This window comes from Zingiber officinale, chromosome 4B (genome assembly GCF_018446385.1).
Source record: "Zingiber officinale cultivar Zhangliang chromosome 4B, Zo_v1.1, whole genome shotgun sequence".
Lineage (NCBI taxonomy): Eukaryota > Viridiplantae > Streptophyta > Magnoliopsida > Zingiberales > Zingiberaceae > Zingiber > Zingiber officinale.
This window is the reverse complement of record NC_055993.1, coordinates 130,389,719-130,412,032: the sequence shown is the minus strand read 5'-3', so window position 1 is coordinate 130,412,032 and position 22,314 is coordinate 130,389,719. Positions and strand designations below refer to the sequence as shown.

Genomic DNA, 22,314 nt, shown 5'->3' with positions numbered 1-22,314 from the left:
ACAATATCGTGGGCATCGTCCATAATAAAGAGTTAAAGGATGCACTCAAAAATATATCTAGTTTCCTAAATTTTTACTTGGTAGATCAATAGAAAACCTTAAACTTTTTAGTTTCACTTCTTTCGTAACAAATTACATTTTGAGGAGCATGTTTTCGTCAATGAACCTTGAGATGGCATGGATGGCGAAGGAGGATAAAGTAAGATCCAAGGCTAAGGCGCGTAACTCCTTTGGGGCATTGGATGACAATGATAGGGGCGATGAACAATAAGAATGGACTGAGCTTAGAGATGGACATGAATTAATTAAACCTAACCAATTCGAACTAAACCAAACAAATCTAAATATTCTAGCTAGTGAAACCAATAAAAGTCTAGATGAATTAATTGTTAAATATAAGTGAATGGAGAAGAGGTAGAAGAGGAAAAAGACTCCATTATAAATGAGACTTTAGTCCCACACCTGCTCTGTCAAGATTACTTTGTAAAGACTTGGTCTGTCAAGACCTGACCTGGTCTGTCAAGACTATTCTGTTAAGATCTGGTCTGTTAGGTCTGGTCTGTCAAGACTGCTTTATCAAGATCGCTCTGCATATCTGCTCAAGTCGCTCTACAACGCAGATCTATAGCTCGACTGATCTGCCCGCTCGGCGACTAAGTCCGCTCTTCTGTACGTAACAGAAACCATCCCTTGCTGACAGCCTTAGATTATCCGCTTAGGTCATCTCTATTGTAAGTTAAATTTAAATTCTGTGTAATTTTAAAATTCAACTAACTTCCTAAAATTTCCGACAACATATTATTTTGCCCAACATTAATTAAATCATATTAACTTTATTAATTATCGGATAAGTTCTTTTTATGATACTGACATAATTATATATCATTATTCCACAACTTCTTTATATTAAACTTAATTAAATTAAACCATCGTAAGAAATAATAGTATACATTTTGATATTCATTGGGTTGGATTTAGTGATAATAATTTTAGAATAATATAAATTTTGAAATAATTAGTTTATAATCTTTAGATGTCTTAGTCATTCTTTTTCTCGAAAATATAAAATAAAATTATAGAGATATCTAAATTCCTTCGATCCTAATAATTAGTATAAGAGTCCAAGTATCAGACATCAAACGATCATGAAAATACATCAGGAAGATTATCACTTATAAAGGAAATATATTTCTTCATATATAAATTTTACCGATAGATAAATAAATAAATAAATAAATAAATAAATAAAAGTATAGATATCAAATAGCTTAATTTGAACAAGATGATTATTTCAATTAGATTTAATTAAGTAAAGGAATTATAATTTAAATTCAATAATTTTGAAGTGTGAGGTCCATGTGAAGGAGACTATGCAATGTTAGACATGATTCCTTAATACTTTTTATCTCGCTCGATTTAGAATACCATCGACAAAGACAAAGAGTAGAAAAAAAAAAATGAAAATTTAAGAATTATGTAGGGTCATATTTAGACAAATTTTCAAGTTGGAATGGCTTTGAAATGAACTTAACCGAAAAGAAATAAAATGAATAAGTTAGGGTTTTGAAGTGGAAAGCGAGAAACAAAAGGGGGATAAAGGGACTTCACAACCGATGGTGGTTTAGGGTTCCTTGAATTGAAATGATAATGGTTCCTCCACCACCTCATTCAATTAATTAACTTGGATTCCACTCCTTCCACCCCATTCCTTCCATTTCACTCCGTTTCCTTTATTTTCTATCCCTTTGAGGAAAAGTATATATATATATATTAAAAAAAAAAGGAATTATAAGAAAAAGAAAAGCAATGCATTTGAACTAATATTTTTTTAACATATTGATAGCGATTTCAATTGAATTAGATTAAAAAAATTGATTTATTTTAACGCGATATATCAATTATGGTCATAGCAACAAACACGAGAATAAATATATATATTTTTAATAAAAAGTACGAAGTTTTAATATTTTAAAAAAATAATGAAAGATTATAATAAAGGTTGTCATTTTTTATTTTTGCCCGTGCCACGTGATTTTACAAACTGTAGCCTTTCATTACCCGCTTCGTTGTCGATTAACTACCGTAGGTCCCGGTACAGTTGCACATTGCATTTTGCGGGGTAGTAATGGTATTTGGGTAGGTAAAGTGGGAATGAATTAGTAAAGCACGTGCTGTGTTTTTTTTTTATAATCATCCGATCTAGTTTCATAAAAAAATTTATTAATTCATTAAAATAAATTAAAAAATATTTACAAAGACCCATTTAAATAAAGAATATCCTTAAAATTATCATCCCACACGAAAAAAAAAATCCCTATAATAAATAGCTCGGGAGCACAGTTGCATTACTTCAATGCGAGCTTAACAATTTGCCGTAGAATTTTAAACATAATTGACCGAGGAAGGTAGCACTTAACATTTAACTTTCAAATTTGTTCATTCTTATTTCTTAATTTATCCTTTCCATTAATTATCATAGTACCATTATAATCTTATATTATAAAAATCACTACAGTGTTCACGGAAGTGGTAAAATAAAAAATAAATAGATTCCTTAGAATCTAAAAGTTAAATACTCTTCTGAGAATTCCACAATTTTAAATTAACCCTTTGATTAATTATCAAAGGGTAAAAATTTAAATAATCAAAATATACTAGTGTTATTCTAACAAAATCATTGCTTCTTTTCATTTAGTCCATTTTTTCATGTAGATTGAAAAAAAAACAAAAGATTTGGTAAACATTAGATAATTGACAAGTATATATAATAATATTTCAGGCTGACAACTTCTACCTATTTTTTTCTTTCCAATTATGTTTTTTTATTCAAATTCCTCCCCACACTTTTTCATTTTTTTTCATGTGATTTAAATACTAGTCAACAAATATAATTCCAAGAAAAATACAAAGGTAGGTATTTTGTGACCTCACTCAGTCACACTAAGTTAGGTTGAGTTTGAAAATCATTTAGTAATTTTCATCCTTCATTTTTTGCTCATTTATGGTATAATTTATAGCTCAAACCAAAGTATCTTCTATGTAGTTGAAGAATTGAATCTCGTTGAAGATCAAGGTTTAAAATTGATAGGAATCGATCGATACAACTGTACGTGGAAGTTTAGAAGGAAAATGGATGGTCGAAACAAAATTAGTGAAGGTGTTGAAATTGAATTAGTTCACCAAGTTGCCAACAAATTAGTGAACTTATTAAGTTGGCAGCTTGATTGGCAGTGAAAATGATGGAGATCTAACTACACTGATGGGGATGCACCACTGGCTTTATGGGTAGTCTCTCTCACATTTTTTTTCTTTCTTATTTTTTTTATTTTACTTTATGCACACCTCCACACGTGGTTGCATATGTACATATATTCTATCCCCTCGAGAGAGTCCAGAGACTAACACATGAAATATTATCATGATGAGATTTGAAATTCGAATTTTGATAAAGTTGAGATAACTATCTTTCTTATATATTAGTCACTATTTAAAAAATTAATAATCACCTGTAATTTACCTTCTCCATATTGATCCTAGGACGGATTGATGGGGACGTTGGGATGAGCGTATGAGGATATTGAGCTGTTTGACATGAATAATATTACCTCTTACTCTTACATATATGTATATTCTTTCTTTGGCACTATTTATTTGGAGCTTATGTTTTTGTCTTTTTAATGGTATGTTAAGATGGTGATATCATTTCATTTTTGTGTGGGCATTCTTTTTTAATTTTTCATCAGTATTACGATCCTGTTCTAATATAAATGCGTTGCAATCGAGTTATAACAACACATTTAGAAGATTCCATGAGTTTAATTCATCTCTCTTTCTAGTGGGAACTTCTCAACGATCCAGATATACAAAGTTTACCCGATTAACTCCGGAGAAAGACGAACTTCCCTTCTAATTCGCCTATCAAATAAATTTAATATATATTTACATGTGATTCAACTAATTGCCAGATTATAGTAGTGGCTTTTGCCTACCTTCCACCGTATTCCTTTGTTGCTAGCATTTGCAATTTGGGTATCAGCCAAACAATAATGAGCACTAACCTGATAGTGATTCAATCCAATTGAGAATCGCCTAATTTTCTTCGAGAATTAAGAGCAAAATAATAGGACCAAATCTGTTCGAAGATTGTAATCCACCACAATATATTAACCAAGCTATCGTTAATCCTAGCAAATCGCATCTCGAGTCAGAATTTTATCACGTTCTTACGACCTTTAAGATAGTTTGACCGAAATGATGATGTGATAGTTCATTTTTTTTAATCCCGAAGGAAATTAACCTAACCCCACAAAAATTTACCACTAACTATTAGATAAATCGAGAAGCAGGATTTATCTTCTTACTAGAGAAAATTAATTTCACGGTGCGTCATAGCTGAAAATCAATTCGTGAATGCCTAATTAATTACGGAAGTGCCTTACCATTGCATTATAGCTCGAGGGTGATAGTTCAACATCATTCCTTGGACAAGTCATTTTTGTAGGATCGAAAAGAATTTAAATATCTCCACAATGACATGATATTGTCCACTTTGGGCCTAAGCCCTTATGGTTTTGCTCTTGCTCTTGGGCTCTACCCAAAAGGTCTCATGCCCCTCAGTCCACCCGACCTACTAGGACTTCCTTGCCTAGTCGCAACTAGGACTTCCTGCCTGGTGTCTGGTCCTCTTGATCCGAACATACGAGCCCCCACTTTCTTTGTTCGAGGTCAATATTGTACCCACATGGCTCAATCAGACCATAACTCTTATGCACAGTCGGTGGTTAAAACTTTTGGCAGTCCGGGCTCTGATACCAATTGTAGGATCGAAAAGAATTTAAATATCTCCACAATGACATGATATTGTCCACTTTGGGCCTAAGCCCTCATGGTTTTGCTCTTGGGCTCTACCCAAAAGGCCTCATGCCAATGGAGATATCTTTTCTCTTATAAACCCATGATCTTTCCCATGTGTTTCCAATATGGGACTATATTTGCAACCTTGCAACCCCAACAATTTTAAGTCTTCACTATTCAAGTCTCAACTATTCATGAATCAATTCTCTAAGTTCTATCAAGCCTCATCCTGAGACCCCTTCAGGACTGCCCATACGATCTGAAAAAAAAGGTAAATCACAAGGGACTTCACCCAATATTAAAAGACCATTACTCCCTTAAAAGTACGATGCCATTTGATAAAAGTGCAATATTAATGTTTGTGGTCGCAAATAAAATGACAAAAAGCTAAAAAAGGCAAACTCTAATAAATATAATATGCATTTTTACTGTATTTTTGGCTTATTAAGATAAATTAACCAATCTGTTCATAAACGAAACAAATAATTTGTCCATTCAAAAACTTAGCATAATGCAATTTGTTTATTCATTACAATACAAATGAATTTGTATGTACTTCGGAATTTTGAAGTTCCAACGACATTTCAATAATAATAAATAGCACAAATTTCATTCATTCGACCAAATTTTGGCCAACATATGAGATAACAGTTCTCCATGGAGCTTGATATTGAACTTCAAATTTTACAATCAACAAATATGAAACAAAATGTAAAACTTCGACAAGAGTTTATTCATTAGTTATAAATATTTTTATAAACAAATGAGCTTAAACATATGAATAATATTTGGGTTAGCAAGTAGAAATGGATAAAATTTATCTGAGTTCGCCGTGTGATTGGACAAAATCAATTATATAATCCAGCAAAATGGAATAGCATAAACAAACAAAAAAAAAAGTGTTAATTCGATACAAGGGCAAGACTGAGGGAGTTAACGTGTATCATAAGATATCTTTACCTGAGCTCGGTTGTTGATTGATTGCAGTTGCAATGCAGCTTCTGTTGTTTCATTGACTCGATCTGCTTCTGCAGACTAACTTTTTCCTGTGACAAGGCATAGAGTTGAGCAATATGCGCAGAAGATAGCAGAGATCAGACTAGGTCAAAGGGTTATGTTGATCATCAATACCTTTTGCAGTGTTTCAGACCTCCTAATGGCACCGGACAGAGATGTCTTAACCTATGAATTATAAGTTTGTTAGACTATTAATTAAGCCAGTATAAACAATATAAAATAATCATCTTAAAATCATACACAAGGGGAAACATGAACAGCCTGATTTCATGATTATGCTACCAAACGAGGCGGTACTAGCTGACATGGTATCCACATATTATGAAAATATTCCAGCTCAAGTTAATGTTACTAAAAACATTAACAAGATTAATTTCTTTTCAAACAACTCAGCTTTTGGAACAATAAACAACTTTAACATGTTATGTGGGATCCCATCAAACCACATGTGGAGTATAGACGAGTCTCCAATATACACATTCACATATGAAGGGACAATCATTAAAAATATAACCATATTGAATGGGTCCTTCGTAGTAGTTCAAGTAAATGGTCAACCAATCAATGCTGGATTGAGCTTCCTTGAGATTTCACAAATATATTCATGGAACTTCAGCAGATTTGTAGCTCTCTGAATTATGACAATGTCATATAGTGGTTTCAACACTGAAGATCTCCAATGTTCCCATATAGCAAATGACAGGAAGTCAGCTGTAATCTTCCAAACTCTTCATGGATAAATGTTGGCATTCTAGAAAACTGGTAGACTTATATAACATTTTTCCTATGGTGGCTATTATTCCTAACTCATTGGTCTTACCAAGTTCATTTTATAGCTTGCACCATGTTAATATCACTCACTAGGATTTTTATTGTTAGTTTCTGTATATAAAATGATGAAAAGAAAGGCTATCTGGCTTATTTTTTCTACATGTTAATATCACTCACTACAATTTTATGTTGTTAGGTGTTATGATCAAAAGAAAGGCCCTTTCATCGTGAGTAATATTCAAAGTGGTAGGATTAGGAACTAACAAACTCTGTGATGAACAAGTTTGTCAAATTGTGATTTATCTTAAGCCAAATAAGCTTAACAAAATTTCTGTAGCCTCTACATTAGACTGGTTATCAAATTACTGGATTCTTATGATATAAAGTAAAGCTACGTTATCACTTGAAAAATAGGCTAGAATCACACTATTCTCAATTGTTTCCATGTTATCTCAATAGGAAGAAAATTTGACCTTGGAATGATTTATTCACTAGCACAATTTGACCTTGGAATGTTATCAGAATTTCATGTAATTCAGAAATCAAAAGATGTCAGGAAAGATCCAGAGGTCAAATAAGACATACCTTTAGAAGCTCATCTTGAATCTGCCTATTCCTCTCAACCTCTTCATCATATTTCATTCTCCATTCTGCAGATTCATCCATTGCTTCCAGATTAGCACGTTCAAATTGCCTCCTGAGAGTGGTCATGAAACCAAATGACAAATAAGTAACATAGGAATCAATTAAGCACACATTTTTTCTTAGGATCTCAAAACAAGAGCTAATGCATAATAGCAATAGCAACAAAAGCCATGAGTCCCAACTTTTGGGGTTGGTTAACAATGGAGTCTTGATACATTCTAAATTATATAGTACCAACTACATTAAACAATATATCTTTAAGGACATTAAAGAATAAATAATAATTCAAATTTTTGTAGCCAAACCATTCGTATCTCATGAATCCCAATCATTTCAATTTGAAGAGTTTCAGTCATACATTCTAAGAAAAAAAAGGAAAATCAAGCCTAGGGGTGTGTTGGTGTACTACAATAGTACTAAAAAAAATTAAAATAAAATGTCAAAACACAGCGATCATATATAACAATGGAAATACCCAGACAGACAATCATTCAACTTGGAGGTTGAACTGATAGTGAGGTAAATTACATGTAACAAAATGATATTTATGAACAGAATAATAGCCTACCACCATTCTTCTTTCTGATAGGATTCAGAAGAAATCATTGAAAGGAGGATTAAGACAAGTATCCAACTATGCAAATAAATGAATACACCTAGATAACAAACACCAACAGTTCTACAGTGAGGGAGAGGCACTGAGATAGGATATATGTTTCCATTAATGTAGAAAAAGTAGCAAACAAACCTCAATATAATGTGTACTTTGATTGTTCATCTACCCATGTTGGAAGCTAATCATGGACTGCTAATATGTCAATTGATTACAAGTAAAAACTTTTAAAAATAACCACATCAAAGACACATCTGTGTCGGATTCGTATTAGATCTGAGTAGGATATCCTTTCATCAATGTACACTGCTTTTCTGGGGGTGCGCATTGATCGTCAGCTGTAACAAATATACCAAAGCAACAACCATGTATGGATATTGAGGAGAATTGGGATTGACGAAGATCCATCCATCCAATGCTATCCTATAATTTATCGTGAACTTTAGGCTCCAGATTTGATGGCATTTAAAAAACCATAAATTGATCGCTCCTCAGTATTTCGAAGCTAAAATTCACTTCATAAATTGCCGGCCTATTGAAGCCATTCGAACTAAAGCGCACACAAAAATTTGCCTACATTAAATTGGCAAGCAGGGATGGAAATGGGATAGGAGAAATGCAAATTCAAAGAGTTTGCACTATGACCATCTCCAAATGTATGTAGTATGATTTATGTTAACATTGTCACATGAGAACACAAATTGACTCAAACTGGATGCAGCCACTTCCAGGACACAAGTAATTCGATTGAACCCTAACAACCGCAGCTTAGTAATTGAAAAGGAAACGAGGAAGTCGAAAATCAGCCTGAAGCTCGAGGCATCCAGATCAAGATCAAGATCAAGTGAAGAGAAAAAAACAAGAGAAGCTACCGAGTGAGGAGTAGGTTTCCTTACCGAAGAGAATCGAGGTTTTCAACGGAGGAAGAAGCATCGTCTTCTCGGCGATCAATCGCCCAAAGACGGGCGTAGACGGAGACGCCGAAGAAGAGGGCGACGGCGAACCCGACGAGTATCGCCCTGCGCTGCCTCATCACGCTCTCGATCTGCCTCTTTAGGCACGTCACCGACGTCGAGTGACTTAAGCAGAAGCGAAGGCCAGAGAATAGACAAAGCGACCGGATTTTGATTTTGTTTATTTTTCCTTCCCCAATTTTTTTTCTTTACTTAATATGTATTTTTATTGGAATACAATTTAAGTGTTACAGTGAAAAGATACTAAAAATATCATGAATTTAAAATTATATAAAGTATCTGGACATAAGACACAATTTCGTATTCTCTCTCTCTCTCTCTCTCTCTCTCACACACACACACATATATAGAGAGAGAAGCCCCCACGAACGAGATCAACCGGTTGACGAACAGGTTACTCGTGGGGCAGGGGTGAGGGGGCCGCTGGGCGGCGGGACCCGCCTTTTGCAACATATATATAGAGAGAGAAATATTCTCCTGCGATGTATTTCTTACGGTTTTAATGTGGTTGCCTTCCTGATCGATCAGGAGGTTCTTTGATCGGTCCAGAGACCGATCAGGAATATACGTGGACTAAATCGCACCGATGTCGCAGCATAAACACCGCAGGCTAGCATTCTCGTATATATATATATATATATATATATATATATATATACTTTAAAATATCATTTAAAATTTAAAATTCAGGACATAAGACATAATTTCGTATTATCTCTCTCTCACATATATATATATATATATATATATATATATATATATATATATATATATATATATATATATATATATATATATATATATATATATAAAATAATATTAAAATTATGGTCCAAATCAAATCCGATATAGATGGTCTTAATGAAGTTAAGAGGAGGTCCAAAATAAATTAGGGTGACTAGATCTTTGTGAGGAGACCTAAAATAAGTTAGAGTAACCGGATGTTCACGGGGAGGTCCGGAATAGATTAGGATGACTGAATACTCGTGGGATGACTCAAAGCAGGTTAGGGTGATTAAATGCTCGTGGAGAGATCTGAAATATATCAGAGTGATCGAATACTCACAGGAAGATTCACAGCATGTCAGGATGACCGGATGCTCGCGGGGAGGCTTGGAGCAGGTCAAGGATGTTTGGATGCTCGTGGGGAGGTCCGAAACAAGTCAGAGTGACCGGATATTCACGGGAAGATTGAGAGCAGGTCAAGTTAACTGAATGTTTACAGAGAATTTCGGAGCAGGTCAAGATTACTGAATGTTCATAGAGAAGTCCGGAGCAAATCAGGATGATCGAATGCTTGCAGAAAGATTTCGAACATGTCAAGATGATCAGATACTCGCGAGGATACTTGGAGTAAGTTAAGAGTGATCATATGCAAATTCTTGCAGGAAGGCTTTGAACAAGTCGAGGGGACTGAATGCTTGTAAAAAAGTTTAGAGTAGGTCAAAAGTAATCGGATATTTAACGAGAGACTCAAAGTAGATCAAAAATAACTTGATCCTTACATTAAAAATCCGGACTACAAGAGTAATGGTATTTTTTTATTTGTGGAAGTCTTATATTAAAAGAAAATAATAACAATAATAATTAAGTTTTTTTATTAAGTCGAATTGAAAGTCACATATTAAAAGGATATAAAAAATATCGATTTAAAAGGATGTAAGTCGTTGACGATAAGTACCAGAAATTATTTTTTTTTGTAGACTTTATCAAAATTCGAATCCGTAATCTATGATAACATGTCCCCGGGGCAAACTATATATATAGATACGTGATAATAAGTGGTCAGCACGTGATAGGGCTTCGAAATTTTAAGTAGAGAGTGAACATTGGCGCAAGTCCCAACAAAGGCCAGCTAGAGAGTAGTGAAATTAAAATGATAAAAGAACAAGGAAATGCTAAAATATTTAATAACAAACGCTTAGATCTCGAGCCAAGATCTGACTTGAATATCAAGTCAACCGTTCCCACATGACGCTTTCATCGATAGGTTCGCTATGTAGGGAATTTTTTTGTTTAGTACCTCGAAGTTTGCTCTTTACAATTCGACACCTGTAGTTTCATAAATGAAATCTGCTAATTTGTATAATTTTTATTATCGCCCTCGCTTGCTATATGTAAGCTAAAGCTACTGACGCGAAGTAGAGAGACAGAGAGAAAGCATGGCGTTGTGGTTGTGGATTGCCATCGTGTGTGCCGCGACGGCGGCCGCCATCTCGTCGGCAGTGGCGAGCAACAGTTACGGGCGGCGGGGGGCCCTCGACCCCGCCTCCACTCACTACACCGTCCTCGAACCGAGGGAGGACAGCGGACAGGAGCGGTTCTTCTGCCTCGCCCGCGGCCGCTGCCGCTACCGCACCATCGAGTGCCCCGACGAGTGCCCCCACCGCAAGCCCCGCCGCAACCGCCGCCTCAAGGCCTGCTTCGCCGACTGCAGTAGCCGTTGCGAAACCACCTGCAGAAGTAGCACTCCGATTGCAAGCTCAAAATCGATTTTTTTTTTATGTATATTTATAATGAATTTTGATCGTGTAAGGATTGCGATTGCAGATCGTCTTCCTAATTGCAGAGGATACGGATCGGTGTGCTACGACCCCCGATTCGTGGGCGGCGACGGCCAGATGTTCTACTTCCACGGCGCCAAGGGCGGTGACTTCGCGCTCGTCTCCGACGAGCATTTCCAGATCAACGCCCACTTCATCGGGTGGCGGCCGGCGGGGCGTGCCCGCGACTTCACCTGGGTGCAGGCCCTCGCCGTCGTCTTCGACACCCACTGGCTCGTCGTCGCCGCGCGCCACGTCAGCGCGTGGGACGACGGCGTAGACGCGCTCGCCGTCCGGTGGGACGGCGAGGAGGTGCTCGTCCCCGAGGACGGCGACGACGAGTGGCGCCCCCGACCGCCGGGCTCTGAGGAGGAAGCAGCGGAGCGGGAGGTGGTGGTGGAGAGGACGGCGGAGAGGAACAGCGCGAAGGTGACGGTGGCGGGGGTGGTGGAGGTGGACGTGAAGGTGGTGCCGATAACGGCGGAGGACGACCGGAAGCACAGCTACCGGCTGCCGGCTGGCGACGCGTTCGCGCATCTGGAGATGCAGTTCCGGTTCGTGCGGCTGACGGCGGCGGTGGAGGGGGTATTGGGGCAGACGTACCGGCCGGGCTACGTGAGCCCGGTGAAGAAGGGGGTGGCGATGCCGCTGATGGGCGGAGAGGACAAGTACCAACTTCCGTCCTTCCTCTCCACCAGCTGCGCCAAGTGCCTCTTCCACCCCGCCGCCAGCAGCCGCGCCGTCGACGAGAACCCCGCCGTCGACGTGGCTTAGCAAGGAATCTAGCCAGCAATTATGTTTAATTTTAATTTTGGCCTAAGATGATTATGCATGATGAAACTTGTGCTAATTTCCAATTAATTAATGAAGACGAAAATATTTTAGTATTTTTTTTTATTTATCAGAGTTTTTTATTATTAAAAGAAACTAAATGGTAAATTTCTATGATTATTTAAAAAGATTAATTTTCATTAAAATTGTTATATAATTAAAATAATAATTGTTATTGAAAATGTTATTTAATTTTGAATTATTTTAAATTCGTAAATAAACATAAAACTTTTATGCTCTCACTTATTCATACACTTTTTCAAATCAAGATATATTTATTTTAAATTTTTTAAAGAAAGTTTATAAGGCAGAAAAAAATGCTTTTCAATAGATAAAAGCCTCCAATATGAAAATGGAGAAAAAAAAAATTTAAAGTGAATAAAAGTTATATTAATATATAAATGAATTTAAAGGAATACAATTAATAGTTTATAGGAGTGCATTGTTATTATAAAATGAAGTTTATTTGAAGATTTTTTTTTTAAATTACTCTTTTATTATTATTTTAAAATTTTCTAGAGAAGGCGTATCTATTGCCACGTCAGCCTCTTGACACGTTGCCTGTTTTCATTGGCATTGAGTAGTAGCCACATAGATCGCGAAGCAAGAACGGGGTTTTCTAGGGTTTCTTTTGGGGTAGACGAGCGATCGCTGCAAGTTCATTCGCTGGCTGAAATTCCGATCGAAGAATGGTTTATCTCCCGACGTGGTTACGCTACGCTGCCAACAGATTGGAGTATTCGCTGAACCTTAGTTGGAAGGTACGATTCCCAAATCTTCGCTCCTGGTTCTCTTCGTGATCGTCGGATTCCTTGAATTTTCGAAACAAGATCCAGCCTTTGCTAGGTGCTCAATTTATTACTCGATCGAATCCTTCTTCTTCGCCGGTGTGTTTGTCGGATCATTTTGTTTTGGGATCAAAATACCTCCTTTCTCTTCTGACGTTCATGGGTGGCTTTCTTTTTGGTTTTTGGGATAGACTATCTGTTCATTCATGAACAATATTGTTTACATTATCGGACAAAATATCATATTTCTCAATGATCCAAAACTGGCTTTCGCCACTAACTCTAGTGTAGCTGAGTTATAATCTCTTCAGACATAACAATTTTGCTTAACAGACAGCATAGCAGCTAGGGATTTACATTAAGTAGTCAAATAAAGTAGCTTCCCGAGAATTAGAGGACTTCCTTCAAAATTTCAATTAAAGTCATTTACACGAAGTAGATAATGACATTCGTCCATCCTTATTCCTTTTTTTGTATCAAATCATTTAGCAGTGCTAAAGTTTCTGCATGCAAAGAACTATTCGTTTCAAACATGAACAATCAGCAGCAAGGATCTTGTCATTTGAATCTGGCTAAATAAATCCACCACATGTATTTTTGTTGCTTGAAAGAAACAATCCATCACAAACCAGCCATAATTTGTTGGAATGAAAGGATGTCTGTAATTTAGGAATGATTGGAGATGATTGAACAAAACCATTTTTTGAATCAATCACACGCATAAATAGACTTCAGTAAAGGATAAAACTCTGCTCCATTAGATTAGGTGAATAAGGACCACTTATATAAAGAATTGTTTCTTTGAAACTGTAGTTACCAGAAGTAACTGACGATGACAGCCAACAATATTACTTTAGATTGTTTGTTTAGATCATTCCCCTCCAGCATCCAAGAACTAGTGGCGGAAGCCTTTGTCTGAGCATCTTCCATAGAAAAGTATCTTTTCAAATATCTGTAATCCCAAATCATTTTCCAACTCTTCCAAGATTCAACATTTAATATAATGCATTGCGTTTTTTGAATCTATAAGCACCCTTAGACGAGATATGTCCAATAGGTTGACATGTCCATTTCTGTATATATTCATTAGGTGGAACACAAATATATATTGGAGAAAGATCAGGACCAAATAATGAATCTAATACTGCATGATTCCATGAATCATTAGAAATTGTCCCCACGGGGTGCCTAGTTGGCTAGAGGGTGGCAGCTTTACTACAATGGAGCAAAGGGTCAATCCCCTCTCACCCTCTAGTCACTTGGCGGTCGGCTATAAGCTGACCTGGTGATTTAACTCCCTTCACACAACCTAGGGATGAGCTGTGAGGGGCACCTGGGTTGAGTATAATCACCTTTTTGCTACAAAAATCATTAGAAATTAGTTCATAAGCTTAAGAAAATTTATCCTAGCAATTGATGGAATATTTTGAATCCAAGGATTGATTAATATATTGGTAAAAGTCCCAGATTTGATGAGTTTTCTCCACTCTAATGTTATTAATCTTATTCATTACATTTTTCCAAGAAGAAGAATAATTAACACACTAATTTGCTTCCATGTGTGAATATATTATATTTGGTTGTTTGAAGTTCCACTGATAAACTAGAATCTCCATTCAACAATGATAAAATTCTTTTAGCACAAATACTATCACGAACAAAGAAAAGATGTCAGATATCTAATCCACCATCAGCTTTTAGTTGTGTGATAGAATTCCAACATCTTAACTTTTGAAGATTGCAAGAATCTTCCTAAAAGAAGGAAGCTGATTGCTTGTGATTGCCAATTTTGTTATTATTTGGCTGTTCATAGTGACTTAGCTTGGTCTTAGTCTTCTGAACACAAGCTTCTGCTTCACTGTATAATTTATTTTAGCCTGTAGAGATGATAATAGAGGTAGGATAATATGGTAATAAAATTAGTAATACAAATGAGGGAACATGAAGGAATGCTGCATTGGGAGGAGGATAAGAGAAAAGACTGGTTCCTTCTGTTTTCCCCTCGTTGATTCTCAAGGTCGATATGCAGTTCAAAGTATTGTTTATTCAGCAAAAGTTTTGATCATCAATACCATCTAAGTGTTAACACATACTCCTGGAAATGCCCTGGCTCTGCAAGCTTCTAGTAATTCATCATGTTATTAAGTGGTACTCCATTCATAATGTTGGTATTGATAATTCCATCTGCCTTTTTGGTTTTTATTAATATTGGCGTGTCTTCCCAGTAAGATTATTTTTCTTTCTGTTATCCATATTTTATGACAGAGATAGTCTCAATTGTTTATAATTTTATTGATGCAGAATTACAGTGTAGGCCAGATAAACAGAAAGCAATTTTCTAATGCTATTTGGAAAAATTTCCTCTATGGCAAATTGACCTTTTGTCATTGGAATAAAGGAGAAGAAATGGTACCTACCTTGGCAGGAAATGGGGGAACTCTTCTCGTGAGAAAGATCCCTTTTCCACATCCAACGTAATTCAACCAAATTCTCTCTTTATCCTATTGTCCATTCCATTTTCTTTTTTTATGTTTGAGTCATCTTTATCAGTTCATGCTATCTCTACTATGATGAAAAATTGTTTGTAGTTTCTTGTAAATATCTTTTTTCTAATGTTTTCAACAAATCTATTTGTTTACTGATTAGGCCTTTTCGCGATCAACTTAGTGAATCCATTGTATGAATGTTATTCTAAATTAAGTGTGAGAAAGTCAGTGAGTGAAATGGGAGATACTTTTGTAGTCTTCTACAAGCATAATTATTGTGTGAAATAAAATATATATGAAACTGGTATGATCAATCATGCATTATGAATTCAAATATCAGATAGTTAATGAAAAATACTTATAAAACATTAAAAGAACACAACTATGTGACATTAAGCAATTTAGTATAACTTTGGTAGACGATAAATGAAAGTAATCATAAACAAATTGAATCTGTGAAAGCCAAGTGGTTGGGGCACACACCTCTTCCCACCCGCCCACACAAAACCATGCGAAAAAGACAATTGTTCCAAATTAATGTAGTTGATGGCATCGCCTAATCTGGTTTTCCTGCATAGATCAAGCGGAATCATCAACTAGAGGGGTTAAAGTTGACATGAAGTTGTATGGTTCATTTCAACAGCAATGCTGTATGGTTCTAATCAATCTTTTAACTTTCATGTTATAGTTCTCTTGGTTCTTCATAAGAGCTTTGCTTAAATATTTCTACTGAGTCAAAAGTGTAAAATAACATATTTTCTCCATATCTTTTATCCAGACAAGTTTTTGTAGGTGATGTTGTCATGATGAAGAACCCTTTGAAGAATGATGACTACTTTTTTAGAAGAGTAGCTGCTATAGAAGGTGATGAGATGGTGTCTAATAACGAGAAAGAAGAACCATTTACTTTAAAGAAGGATCAATGTTGGGTGCTGGCTGACAATGAATCCTTGAAGGCAAAGGTATCTCTTGAATCTTAACTAGTAAACTAATGGAACCTTCACATTGTAAGTATACTTGCCTGATTTCATTCATTGATATTCTACACACCAGATGACATTATCTTAGAATATGCAAACATTGGGTCCCTGATTATTTTTTTCACAAGTATTTCTTTGTTTTCACTTTTAATAACAGATTCTGCTTCTGTTTTTCAGATGCCTCTTATTAACTAATTGCATTTTCCTTCAGGAAGCTCAAGACAGTAGATTATTTGGTCCAGTTCCTATGGGTTGCATTGCCGGTCGAGTAATTTATGCCCTAAGATCAGCTGTGGATCATGGTCCAGTATACAACAGGTTGGCCATTTTATCAGGCACTAATTTGTTGGCTATTTTCTTAAATTTTTATCTGATATAATCTCAACTTTCTCCGCCACTCAAGTCAAATGGCAATGGCTCAAGATTCATCAGTTTTGGCGGTGGAGCTTGACGTCGAGGAGTTGGTGAAGAAGATGAAATCATAGATCATGCTCTAGATCCGAAATAATTCCCAGTTTTCCAAATTGTTATCAGTGTGATGCTTCTCTTTAATGAGAAGGATAAAAGGTCACTGGGTGTTTTGTTGATTGATGCATATTTCATGATTTGTTCATCGACAACTGTTTTCGATGTAATAGCACCTAATGAGAAATTTTCACTTTCAATTTGTGCACCCTTAAGAGCTTTTATTTAAATTATTTTGCAGTAGTGAACTGTAGTGGGATTTCATGCTTCAAAAGCTGATGATATTTAGGATAAGGCACAGCACTTGGCTCAAAAGCTTAATGCGAATGGTGTCAAGGAAACGGTAAGCTAAAAAATTGCGCAGTCAGTTTTTAATGCCCGAGAAAATTTAATATATTTCATTTTCAAAATTATTTCCTGTGAAAAAATATATCTTTCTTAAATCCTCTTTTACTGATTTTTTTTAAAATAAAAAAAATCACTTATAATAAAGCAAATATTATGTTTTATTTTAGAACAACTCTTTAAAACTTTAGAACAATCAACTTATCTCCAATAAGAAGATGCAATGAAACTTTTACTTCATGTTAACCTGAGACTAACTTAACAAGGATAGTGATTGTATTGAGGACAATGAGTGGAACTCTCAAATATTGTGTAGCATATATGAGCCCTATAAGTTGTCCCCTCAATGACTTCACTCTCGCACCACCCGTAACCTCGTTGAAGCTCCATCCTCTAGGGGCAAGAAACCGGTCCTCGTTCAGTATCGCCAGCGCATTCACGAGAAGCAAAAAGCCCTCTAGCAATGTCCACAAACCCATCCCCGCAAACTGAAGGGCAATCTCAATGAGAAAGAAGGCTTATCTGACAAATGCAATGCTTCTTTGAGGATCGAAAATCTGTTGAAAATGTATGCACATATGAAAGTCTGTAGATTATGCTAGAATATCACATATTGGTTCAGTCAAACTGGATGACAATAATGCTGAAAATAGCAAAGGACAACACTCTAAATAATACTGAATAAAAAAATAAAGTATGAAAGCATGAATTCAAGTCGAACTTTTTCTCACTGATATGGCATCTAAATTTTTTTCCTGCACTTAGCGCTATGACAAAAAGAATAATTCTGAATAATTATATGATGGAACTGTCATTGTTACATAGCACAATAATCTTAGCAACAGAAAGGAGAGCTTTCCAACTATTTGGAGTTGGCTACAACGAAATCATCTTGAGTGTTTGCATACAATTGTTGTCTGAAAGATAGTTGGTACCTCCAACTAAAAGTGAGAGTTTGAATCTAGAACCAAGAAATTCATAGACAATTGGACTAAATTACAACTAAAAGGAACAATGTCTAGAGCTATGTTAATCGAACTTGGATATTAGCTAACAGAGTATGGATCACGTCTAACATGGAACTTATTCAGATTGTGAATCTCTCTCAGCCCTTGTTTGTCTGCAAGCCAGCCACCTCTGGCATCCTCCATTGCCAAGCAGCCAATGCTCTCACCTTCATAGACAATAAGAAGATCTCTTACGCCTTCTTCTTCCTTAGGAGCACAAAAACAAAGGCAATTATACTCCACTTTCCATTTTCTTCCCCTTCTGCTCCTTTGTTCTTCAACTTTGATTAGTCTTGGAAACAACTAAGTCTACCTCATTGGACTCATGTTTCATATCTATGCTTGTTTGTCTTGTGTCAACACAGGTATAGAAGGGTTTCGCAATGCTTTTCAAGAGTCACAATTTTAGAGAAACTTTTTTCAGTCTACATATGATTCACACAGGTAAGATATACACTGATACTCTCTTTTTCTGTTTTCTTCTTTTTTTTCAAGTGTGAACCAAATTGTCCATTCCATTAGATTGATACTGTTTCAACAAAAGGGGCCTGACTGTGTCTTTAAGGACTGATCATGTCTGTCATCAACAAAATATGCAAGCAGTGAAAGTGGTGTTGATAGAAGGTTCAATAAAGGCAATTGAGGTTGCCTTACCTCCCCATGCAAAGGGCCTTGTGCTAGGATAAATGCCCCCGTGATTTACCTCCTTTGAAAGAATGTGGGGTGGCCCTGGAGGGGTTGCGAAGGTGACGATTTCACCTTTTGCTCCAATAAAGTCAATTGAGGCATCAAATGAGTTGGCTGACATGCTTTGGGTTGCTAAGTCAAGACTACACCAATCAAACCTAACTAGATGTCTCAACGGACCATGCTTGAATCGGGCATGACATAGGCCTAATGAACCAATTTCTTTTCTATTCAATGCTCGACTTAGACTTCACCTAGCTTGAAACGAGCCTTGCTCGGCATGGCCTGTTGGGCAGTTTGCCACACCTAAATAATCTAGACCCAGGATGAACTTTGCTTGTGTTAACCTAGCTCGATCCCGCAGGCTCATATATTAATTTAAGTATTCAATAATTTAAATCTAAATTTATAAAATAACTAAAATTCAATAAAAGGGAAACTTATATAAAAAAATATTTAAAAAACAGGGGAAAAAATTTAGATAATTTTATTAATCAAGACATTAATATTAAAAGTCATATTTGTATTAAATATTTAATGTTCATGATAATTATAATTAACTTACAAATAAAAAACATTCGACCTGGTCCGCCAACTGTGCCAGATCTGGCCCATGCCTGGCCAATCTCTGCTTGAATCTACACCTCTAAACCTAACTCGATCTAATTAGTGAAGAAGATAAATTTCCATCTCAAAGTTAAGTAGTGAGAAATGAACGATAAGAATCTCTTGTAAATAAACATTGTTTTATCAGTCGAACACTCTTGAGGTCGATTTTGAAAGCCGATAATACCAATTTCGGACCGATCGAACATATTTGGGAAATCTCTTCAGTGTAAACCAGATTTCGATAATAATCAACAGGGCAAACGTCAACAATCGAAGATAATAAAAAGCTAAAATTAACTCGAATATGGGCTTCTGAAAGTGTATTAATCAGATTTCGATCAAAAGCTGGAACTCCAGTTTTTAAGGAATCGGCGACGAAGAAGATGACAGAAGAAGGATTATTACCCGCAACCGACGACGAATCACTGCTGCTCTCAGATTACAAAGCCGTGTTCGCCGATCCGCACCTCTCTGTAGTGTTCGCCAATAGCTCCTGCGGTCGATCGAGAGAGAGAGAGGAGGTAGGGTGTCTTTTGTTTCTTCGAACTTCTCATCCTATCGAATTAAAAATATAATGAATTGTTTTCCAATTTCGGCCTCCTTACGTGTCAAACGTCAGGGCCAGTTTGGGTAAGAGATGATTAACGACCATTAAGCGTTAGATTTAATGTTAATCTAAATGGATTGTTGCTTAAACTCACTATAAAACGCTATTAGGCCAGATCCATCAACTTGGAACCAAAGCAGTAAAAAATAATAACAATTTTAATTAACTTTTTTTTTTCTTTTTCCCCCTTCAAAGATGGAAATTGACATGATAGACCTCGGTCATGTCCGGTTGGAACAGCCCGAAGTAGCGCTCTGTTCCCGCCGGCTTCAGATTCTCGTTGAACATGGCGAACAAGTACGCCTCCGTCGCCGTCCCCGGCCTCCTCGGCGTCCCCCCGCCTTTCTCCAGGTGCGCCACCGCGTTGTTCACGTACGCCGCCGCGTTCTCCACCGTCGCCCCCAGCCCCTCGCCTCCCGACGGCCACCCTGTCTCCGAGACCACCACCCCCACCTCCGGCGCCCCTACCTTCTCTAGTGCCGCGTACACCGCGTCGACCATCGCGTCGAGTAGGTTGTCGTACACCAGTGTGCCGTCAATCACCGGCGCACCTGCCGCCCTGAACAGCGCATAGTCCAACTCCACCTCATTCCTGGCGTAGGAGAAGTAAGGGTACGCGTTGACCAGCAGCGGCGCCGATGTCGACCTGAGAAACGCCGCAATCGGGGCCATCACACCGGCAGCGGCCTCCGAGAACGCCCCCTGAGACGGAGGGTACGACACGCCGAGCACCATCGTGGCCACCGCTGTGGTGACCGGGATTTGCAACCCGGCGGCCCGCAGGGCGGCGTCGAGGTTTCGTATGGCCGGGAGGACGTACCCGGCGTTGTCACCGGGGATCACCTCGTTCCCGGCGTTGATGTAGCGGAAGCGGACGGAGCCGGCGAAGGGGACAACGTTGGCCGCGACCCAATTCTCGGCGGCGGAGGGGTCGGAGGCGAGGCCGGGGAGCTCCTCGTTGAAGGTGCCGAGAACGACCTCGATGCCGGAGCCTCGGAGGGCACCGAGCACTGCGGCGTCCGGGTGGAAGAGGCGGAGCCTGCCGATGCCTCTGGAGGCGCACAGAGCCACCACCTGCTCCGTAGAGGGGAGATTGTCTCCGAGCAAGCCGTAGTTTACTCCAACGGCGGCCGCCTGTGCTTCTGCAACAATCACGAACTCTGTTTTCACATTCGTCTATCGAATTATGCGATCAAGAACAAGGGAAAGAAGAAAAATAAAATCATCGTACCTGATCGATAACAGAAATTGATCAAAATCGTAAAAATCATTGGAAAAAATATCACCAGATTCGCCATTTCCACGCCCCTTTCGATTGATTCGATGGATTCATCCGAATTGAACTGGATATTTATAAACAAAGGGCATAGTCAATACAACTGCCCCGCCAACTTTAAAATGTGAAAATTTCACTTTACTTCCGGAGATTTAGACTATTTTCCGCTGTAACCCTGTTTTTGCAAATTACCATATATTATGATGTGCCGATAGGAGGAGGCCCACTTGGCAAGGGGTCAACTGCCAAGGTGGAAGTCAAAGTCAAGATAGTCAACGCTCAAGTGTCAAAGGATCAAACGGAGGATAAATACAACGGCCGGTTGGGACAGGTAGAGCTCGATCGGCGGGGGACATGTCCAAGCGGACAATCTTTCTGACTCGGGAGAATACCATAGACAAATGCACAAGTTATATTAGCAAGACGTTGAGGGAGATTGGATATTTTGATCGAACGGAGGAAGACAGTTACTATACAGACACCACACGGAATGACAACTGAAGTTGACAAAGCGGAGGACTTCTGGTTGAGCGGCTACTCGTTCGGCCAAGCAGCGGGATCTGACCATGGACAGAGCGCTGTCCTGGCTGAGTGGCTGATCCGCTCGGCTAAGCAGCAGGACGGTGGTCCTCGCGACATCCTTTCATAGGACTAGTGAAGGACGTGACCCCGAACATGTTGGAAAACGTGGCCACGAACATATCGGAGAACATGCCCATGCCTCAAGGATCGTGTACATTGCCCACCAGGGTTCTATATAAAGGGGAGTCCATCACCGGTAGAGGTACGCGTAATTACTATTTGTGTATAATTCTA

At 37.8% G+C, this 22,314-nt stretch overlaps 5 protein-coding genes and 1 long non-coding RNA gene across 6 annotated transcripts; 2 read left to right on the top strand and 4 right to left on the bottom strand.

The window, feature by feature from the left end:
• Window positions 1-5,442: 5,442 nt before the first annotated feature.
• On the bottom strand, window positions 5,443-9,025 carry LOC121976746. Its single transcript, XM_042529055.1, has 4 exons — window positions 8,797-9,025; window positions 7,228-7,339; window positions 5,986-6,036; window positions 5,443-5,900 (listed from the first exon to the last, which is right to left on the bottom strand). Exons 1-4 carry the CDS (start codon window positions 8,931-8,933, stop codon window positions 5,811-5,813), a joined length of 390 nt encoding a protein of 129 aa, XP_042384989.1. The 5' UTR covers window positions 8,934-9,025; the 3' UTR covers window positions 5,443-5,810.
• A 2,011-nt stretch (window positions 9,026-11,036) lies between these two features.
• LOC121978691 lies at window positions 11,037-12,279 on the top strand. Its single transcript, XM_042530998.1, has 2 exons — window positions 11,037-11,337; window positions 11,425-12,279. The coding sequence occupies exons 1-2, from the start codon at window positions 11,037-11,039 to the stop codon at window positions 12,189-12,191; spliced, it is 1,068 nt and encodes a 355-aa protein (XP_042386932.1). The 3' UTR covers window positions 12,192-12,279.
• Window positions 12,280-12,821: 542 nt separating this feature from the next.
• Window positions 12,822-17,167, top strand: LOC121976744 (mitochondrial inner membrane protease subunit 1-like). Its single transcript, XM_042529054.1, has 5 exons — window positions 12,822-13,009; window positions 15,338-15,510; window positions 16,301-16,484; window positions 16,714-16,820; window positions 16,906-17,167. The coding sequence occupies exons 1-5, from the start codon at window positions 12,938-12,940 to the stop codon at window positions 16,985-16,987; spliced, it is 618 nt and encodes a 205-aa protein (XP_042384988.1). The 5' UTR covers window positions 12,822-12,937; the 3' UTR covers window positions 16,988-17,167.
• A 364-nt stretch (window positions 17,168-17,531) lies between these two features.
• On the bottom strand, window positions 17,532-17,869 carry LOC121976742 (immediate early response 3-interacting protein 1-like). Its single transcript, XM_042529053.1, has one exon. The coding sequence runs from the start codon at window positions 17,789-17,791 to the stop codon at window positions 17,555-17,557; it is 237 nt and encodes a 78-aa protein (XP_042384987.1). The 5' UTR covers window positions 17,792-17,869; the 3' UTR covers window positions 17,532-17,554.
• An 822-nt stretch (window positions 17,870-18,691) lies between these two features.
• LOC121976743 lies at window positions 18,692-20,161 on the bottom strand. Its single transcript, XR_006110686.1, has 2 exons — window positions 20,021-20,161; window positions 18,692-19,658 (listed from the first exon to the last, which is right to left on the bottom strand). It is a non-coding gene; the product is annotated as an uncharacterized LOC121976743 (long non-coding RNA).
• Window positions 20,162-20,411: 250 nt separating this feature from the next.
• On the bottom strand, window positions 20,412-21,520 carry LOC121978690 (putative glucan endo-1,3-beta-glucosidase GVI). Its single transcript, XM_042530997.1, has 2 exons — window positions 21,509-21,520; window positions 20,412-21,398 (listed from the first exon to the last, which is right to left on the bottom strand). Exons 1-2 carry the CDS (start codon window positions 21,518-21,520, stop codon window positions 20,412-20,414), a joined length of 999 nt encoding a protein of 332 aa, XP_042386931.1.
• Window positions 21,521-22,314: the final 794 nt, after the last annotated feature.

Excerpts from the sequence above, each read along its gene's own strand:
- LOC121976746 (XM_042529055.1), bottom strand. The coding sequence starts at position 8,933 with ATGAGGCAGCGCAGGGCGATACTCGTCGGGTTCGCCGTCGCCCTCTTC. Across the intron at positions 7,340-8,796 it reads GAAAACCTCGATTCTCTTCG|GAGGCAATTTGAACGTGCTA; the intron begins GTAAGGAAACCT and ends GACCACTCTCAG. Across the intron at positions 5,901-5,985 it reads GGTCTGAAACACTGCAAAAG|GAAAAAGTTAGTCTGCAGAA; the intron begins GTATTGATGATC and ends GCCTTGTCACAG.
- LOC121978691 (XM_042530998.1), top strand. The coding sequence starts at position 11,037 with ATGGCGTTGTGGTTGTGGATTGCCATCGTGTGTGCCGCGACGGCGGCC. Across the intron at positions 11,338-11,424 it reads TTGCGAAACCACCTGCAGAA|ATCGTCTTCCTAATTGCAGA; the intron begins GTAGCACTCCGA and ends TTGCGATTGCAG.
- LOC121976744 (XM_042529054.1), top strand. The coding sequence starts at position 12,938 with ATGGTTTATCTCCCGACGTGGTTACGCTACGCTGCCAACAGATTGGAG. Across the intron at positions 13,010-15,337 it reads CGCTGAACCTTAGTTGGAAG|AATTACAGTGTAGGCCAGAT; the intron begins GTACGATTCCCA and ends TTATTGATGCAG. Across the intron at positions 15,511-16,300 it reads ATCCCTTTTCCACATCCAAC|ACAAGTTTTTGTAGGTGATG; the intron begins GTAATTCAACCA and ends TCTTTTATCCAG.
- LOC121976742 (XM_042529053.1), bottom strand. The coding sequence starts at position 17,791 with ATGGGTTTGTGGACATTGCTAGAGGGCTTTTTGCTTCTCGTGAATGCG.